General features: G+C 34.2%; 1 protein-coding gene across 1 annotated transcript; it reads left to right on the plus strand.

Moving 5' to 3' along the window:
- Positions 1–3,425: 3,425 nt before the first annotated feature.
- LOC133330043 (uncharacterized) lies at positions 3,426–6,646 on the plus strand. The gene is made up of 5 exons (XM_061538520.1): positions 3,426–3,441; positions 3,533–3,650; positions 3,765–4,064; positions 4,274–4,396; positions 5,743–6,646. The coding sequence occupies exons 2-5, from the start codon at positions 3,576–3,578 to the stop codon at positions 6,634–6,636; spliced, it is 1,392 nt and encodes a 463-aa protein (XP_061394504.1). The 5' UTR covers positions 3,426–3,441; positions 3,533–3,575; the 3' UTR covers positions 6,637–6,646.
- The last annotated feature ends 322 nt before the right edge of the window (positions 6,647–6,968 follow it).

Consider the following 6,968-nt stretch of genomic DNA (forward strand, 5'->3'; position numbering starts at 1 on the left):
TTAAATCCATGGTAGTCTCATACGGGTGTATAATTCCAATTTTTTCATAATTTTACTTTTGACAAATTCAGCTTTCAAAATTTAAATGAAAATATCTTCCTTCGAAAAGTACACATAACACGCGTTCAGTGACAATGATTACAAAATGTTGAAGTTCGCAGCCTCTATAATCTAAAAACTTAATTTCTAACATCTATAGTTATATCTAAAGAATAATATCAATAAAAAAGTAGATGTCTATTTACAGAATGTATAAATTTTCAATTTTTTAACAAATATGCCATTCGGCATGCATACAATTTTATGGAATTTATTTTTCAATTTGAAATTGATAGCTGAGTTCCCATGGTACAATTATAAAAGGTAACAGCAAATCCAAGCTGATTTGATTCCAACGTAATACTAGTGTCAATATGAATTTGACAAAGTATGTATTTAAAAATCACCCAACAGGAAAATTGGGAACGCATACAATTTGAAATTGTTCTTTATTAAATGTGCTCCTGTATTCAATTTACTCAATCTGCCTGCTGGGAAAGTTTGAGGAAGCAAATCTTTCTTCAAGGAATAACTCGCTATTCCCAGCATTTTCATATGTGTTACACATATATATGGCAATGGCTCAATTATAGGAAAGATGTGGAAGCGATAGAAATATAAATTTGATAGATTTTCTTTCATGTTTTTCAATTTTTATTTTGAGGATTCGAAAATATTTCATTTTCAAAATAAAAATAATTTGATGATAATTTGTTTGTTTACATTTTTCTGTCAAATGAGTTGACACTAGTAGAACTTACACCAACAAATTTCCATGTGGTTGTTGTATCGTTTTTTGTACAACAACACTTGATGTTACCTTCTATTATTATACCATGCTGAGTTCCAAATTAAAAAGGGTTGCCATTATTAATTTCTCAAATGAGACTACGTTTGTAATTAAGGCATGCCCTACATCCACAAATCATAAATTTCTTCTTAACAATTGTAACGTATTTTGTAGCGTAGTTTTAGGAGAAGTCATTATTTTATAGAGTTATAGAATAGGATTTCGAGCAAATCGAGATATTGAGTGCATTTAAATTTGTATCATAAATCGAAGTAAATGGAGATCGATTTAGTTGGTGTCATTTTTAATGGTTCTCGTAATGATACCTTGGATATTCCGTTTGTCCTTTTCCAGAAACTGCAAAATATTTAAATTAATCGAAATCTTTTTCAAAATTTCTTTCTCAGTTTTGATCTGTCCCCGCATTGCAATAATCTACTACTTAAACGGCATTTACATTAGGACTTTTTACCGGGTTAACCTATTCTATGAGGATTTAATTGGCATGTATACAATGGAATTGACAATTGAAACCCACTGGGTTAACGAAATCCGGTTAAATGTAAACGTACTATTACTACGATATTCTTATTTTCCTTTATGCTATGTTGCATGTGAATATAATTTTTTGTATAAAAATAAAATAAAAAAAAACACAACCGGCAGCAATTATCCGAGATGATGTGTTTGCTGCTGCCGGCCAGAAAAAAGTGAGCCGGATACAGTAAGCTCAGTACAGCGGTTGAGAAATTCATGCGTTGCCATCTGGTCTGAAATTTAGGCCTGGCAAATACAACCCTGTCGAGATGTAGGGATCAAGAGGTGAGATAAAGGAAAAATGATAAATGTAGGAAAATGCGCGAGAATCCCAGAAAAGTGGGAAAATGGCATCTGGCTGCGGGGGTATAAAAGGCATAACGGGGGGGAAAATTCGATCAAATTTATTTGGTGTTTTGTCAAGAGACAATACTTTTGGTTACAATTTTTATAAAACAAAAAACAAACCAAAATCCCCAAATTAAACAAAAAATTCCCAAAAAAATTATTAAGACCTGATTTTTATTGTTGAGTGCCTTATGCCTGTGAGCGAGCAAAATAAAGTATGTTTGTGTAATTTGGTAATATTTTATGTGTTTAAATGTTTGTGTTTTGCATAGATACGCCAACATCTTCATCAACCAATAAAGCAAGCATTGACCCCTCCAAGTCGTTGCACGGAGGAGGTCATCCGATTTTTTTGGGGCTTATTCGGCAAAAAGATTTATGTGGCTCACGGTTTTAGCCGTAGAATAGTTGGCTGGAAGACACTTAAGCCCAAACAGATACAGCACGACAGCGTAAGCTTGGACGCAGTTGGCCAATAAATTGATGTGTCTGTCCGTCCAAAAATCCTGGGAAAATAAGTATCTGGAAACCAGGTAACCCTTATTTTGTCGAAATTTAAATGTCCAGAGCCGAGCGCCTGGAAGAAATCTGAAAGTGGAAAGAAAAATGAATTAGTAATCAAAGACCAAATTAAAAACAAGCGAATCACCAAATGACAAAAAATTTAAAAAAAAACCCAAACAAAAATATATTTACTAAATTTTAAGTGTTAGATTAAGTGTGTTATGTGTTAGTATTTAGTGATTAATATCTAAGATTTTAAATTGTGAGAATTTTTAACGCCTAACAAATGCGACAAGTGTAGGGTTACCCCAAATATCTTATTGGAAATTTGCATTTGCCTATTTTGGGGACCAAATGGTAATCTCCCCAATAACGACTTAAGAGAGCTCTTTTAGGTGAGGTAATAATATAATAGAGTGGCCAGAAGGAGCCGTTTCAATAGATTGCGTGGGTAGTCTGAGACAGTGACTTATCGATAGCTTTAGGTGTTAGGAATTCAGAATATTGACTATGTGTTTATGTTAGGTTTAAGTAATCAAGAAATAATGAAATTAATAAATATTGTTTATGTGTAAATGTTTAGATTAATATGAATTGCTAGTTGTTTTCTGTGAGGGAGGAAGATAGGATGATGTTGCAGTAAGGTGAGTGTGTGTGGAATCAGGGGCCCTTTAAAATTAAGTGTTTATTAGGACAAAAAGGGTCAAGGTTGGGCGGGCGAAGTGCGGGAATAATTGACACCAAATTCCCTCGTTATGGTCGTATGTGTGTTGTCATTTTGTATTGTTGTTTGTTGTTCTATTTCCGTTTTCCTTCTTGATTGTTCGACCCCTAAGGCTGATGGTGGTAGGGTTGGGAATTCACCCCTAAAGCGGTGCCCCGACTGAGCTGGTTGGAACCCCACCAGGAGCCGCAGTAGGCGGTACGCAACAGCTATCGGCAAAACATCCGTAACAGACCAGTTGTAAATAAAAAAAAAACTTGCAACAATTCAACGTCTAAACGTTATATTACTCAAGCTTTGTAGCGGCAATTAACCGCCACCTTTTTTAAAGCAGCGTTGTATTTTCACACTCAATGAAAGTTCCAAGTATTCAGTACTTGGTAACCATTTCATATTGTGTCAGAATAAAACTTTCGCGTGTTGCTGCTGTTCTTGTGTCGCAGCTCAGAGTAAATTTTTGTTAAAAATATAACTATTGTGTAAATAAATCCGTAAATAGGTAATGTAATTGTCAATGTGCCAATAATACAGCTACTTGTGTATTCAATGAGCGTATAAAATACAGTTTATTTTCGTCCACTACCATTTAGATTTAGATATCACGCCACAAACACACTGGAAAAAATAAAAACAATGGGGCGCAAACAGGGATGCGTCATTAAAAACTCTGCAGCAGCGACCACAAAGCCAAAAACCACTACAAAAAAGGTATGTGTGTGACACTAATTAATAATTTCCTTATTATTATAACTTTTTATAGTTATAATACCATATACTGTGTGATAATATGCCATAATATTTGTTTTGCCTTTCTATCCTTAGGTTATGCCACACGATGAATTTATGCAACGTATACGCAAATCCTTATATTTTGGCCAAGATTTCACTGAATGTGAAACTATGAGTGTTTCCAAACCATTGGCTGAACTAACGTCCGAACTATTTTCGGATACTCATCGTGGTCATACATTGAATCGTTTGTCCTGTGTTGAGGCGTCCAGTGTTATACCAGCCACACCGGCTGCTTTAATTATGGCTCTTATCTATTTGGATCGTTTGAATGCCACAGACCCTGCTTATGTCCGACGCATAACACCGCAAGAATTGTTTATTGTTTCGATGGTAAGTGTGATGGTTGGCAATCACAACCGCCTAACCACCCAACAGGTCATATGTGAGATAAGACCCTCACTATCTCGGTATGCATGTACTTTATATGTACGCTCTTATCACCTGTTGCTATGTCTATTTGCCTTGCATTGATTTCTAATGACACAATTTTGTTTTCATTTTTTGTTTTTGTATATACATATATATGCACTTCTGTATAGATGATTTCAACAAAGTTTTATGCTGGACATGATGAGGAAATCTATCTATCTGATTGGGCTGAAGATGGTAATATGTCAGAGGAACGTTTGAAGGAATTAGAATTGGAATTCTTATGCGCAATAGTAAGTATTATTTATGAATATTTTAAATAGTTTTATGTTAGATTTATATATTCTTGAATTGTAAAAATTATTTTTATGTATAAACTTTGTAAAGGAAGGTTGAATGGTGCAGGCATCAGATTGCGGAGTTGTTGCGTACAATAACATATTCTTAATATCAGCGAACTGTCGTTGCAATGAAATGAAATGGCTCAGCGACAGCCATTTCTTCTCGTTGCCTGAGCTGTATTTGAGGTGGCACAAGAAATGAATTTGAATGGCGAATATGGTGAAGTCAGTGGCTTTAGATCCAGGTTTCACTTCCCTTAGAGCTCATAAAAACTGACGATGAAGTTGCAAACGATATGAAGTCGGCTGTGAGCTTCACATGTGGTGATCAAAGATCGAGCGGAGATATTGTCGAAATCACTTATAACGACGGTCAAAGGTCCCGCGAAATTTGATGCTGTACGCCATTATAATTGGTGTCATTATAAACGATTTCAAATGTAATTGGTTTCAAGTGTCACTTCATCAAAAGCAAAATTTTGGAAGTATACATTAATTATTTCTATAATACCACCCCAAATATCGGTGGTATTGTACCGCTTTCCTCGGAAATTTAATTGCTTGAAAGCTTTTAAGAATACCATATTATTCGGTTTCAATAGTTTTTTGAGGCATCTCTTGCGTGAACTGTTAATAAGAACTTTCCACCTCAACTTAAGGATGTTAGAATTCATTATGTTGATCTTATTTTCTTTGAAATTATCTCGAAAATGGTACCCCTGTACATAAGATATTAATTCTTATCAGAATTTCGAATATACCGATATGAGGATTCTTCCTTCCACACTTTTCTACAAAACAGACAAGTAAATTTTAGTGTCTGAATAGTATTGAAGCCATTCTTGAGGTACGCAGGCAACATCAAGGCTCTGCTTGTATATAATCCGGTCACCGAATGCAGACCGAAATGTACACGTGACTTGTTAATATTTCAGCGTTAATTAGTGATAGCCCATTTTTGCGTAATCAATCAAGTGATCCCTCGGTTATAAATTCCAAACGCGATCTCGTAATCAACTGAGTGATAACTTAATATTTTATACTCGTTTACAAATTGTATATTTTAAAGAAATTATGTTAGTAATCTGTAATCCCCAGAAAACAGGCTGATTTTAATTTAGAATTGTTCAATATATATTGTCAAGTAGCCCTATATTGACAAATTTTTTAATATCCAATCATTCGGCGACTAAACTGTTCATTATAGCTTCAATATAATATACTGGTTATTAACGTTTTCTCTAATATTTTTATTACATCTATTAATTACTTATTTTAATAATTTTCTTCTTTTCAAGGAATGGAACATATACATATCGAACGAACAGTTTTTCGAAAAACTTACCTGCATAGAAAAACAACTGGCTAGACGTGAAGGTCTACGACGTGGTTGGCTTACCTATACAGAATTGATGCAAATGTTACCTTCCTTTACGCTGGCCAAATTTCTGCTCAACAATATAACCGTTATGGCTGTCAGTTATGCCGCTAGTGTTATGACTATTGCTGGAGCATTCTTTTTGGCTGCACAAATCCCAGGAACTTCATTGTATCGTTCGTCGAAGACTACAACTCGTTTATCCAATGATATTATTGTTGATCGCGATCTATTGAATGCAACCGATCTAATACACACAAACGGCTCTACATCTGTATCATCAAATGCGACATCACCAACAGCGACATCGATGACTAATAGCATGCGACAGCACAATCATACCATACACTTAGGCTTAAATGTTGAAGCTGAATTGCTCAAACTTGAAAGACAATACCGTGAAGAGGACCTGCGTGATAAAATGAGGCAAAAACATAATGAAATTGCTACCGAATCCCGTTTGACACTACCGCAACAGCAGTATATGGCCAAATTAAATGTCCATCAGAAATGTGCCAAATATGATATTAATCGTCAACAGTTGGGCTATTGGTTTGCTTACAAGGAGGAGTTTAGTGAACATGAAATGGCCAACAAATTCGATAATCATTTCCAATCGATGGTTCAAAACTATGGCAATTCTGATAATAATTACTATAATGGATTGATGATGAATGATGGTGCTGCGGCAGCTGTGAATCATAAATTTGATAATGCTTCAATAACCTCATTGCTGTGGAATTTTTTAAGTGATACTGTACAACAGCATACTACATTTATGCGTTTGCCATTTGTATGGCTAAAATTTATGTAGACAAATGGCAGCTGATATACAAAAAATAACTAAAATCCATTTTTTCTAAATTTATATATTTCTACAATTTTTTTTTTAACAAATTGGAATAATTAAGAAAAAAAAATTTATTTTATTACTATTTCTCTCTCAGCTGTTAATGCGTTTAATTGATAGACTCTATTAGATTTTATTGGAAGATTGATAAAAAAACAAATTTCCTAATTTGAGTTCAATCAATTAAATGTGTTGTAGATCAGCATTATATATTTATACTTACTAACTTGATAAAATGTATTAAAAGTTTTGAATGTGAGGAGCGTGATTATTCCAAAAACGCAAATATAATTTGC

This window comes from Musca vetustissima, unplaced genomic scaffold (genome assembly GCF_032173495.1).
Source record: "Musca vetustissima isolate MV318-11 ecotype Yass unplaced genomic scaffold, APGP_CSIRO_Mvet_v1 utg13306, whole genome shotgun sequence".
In the NCBI taxonomy this organism is placed as follows: domain Eukaryota; kingdom Metazoa; phylum Arthropoda; class Insecta; order Diptera; family Muscidae; genus Musca; species Musca vetustissima.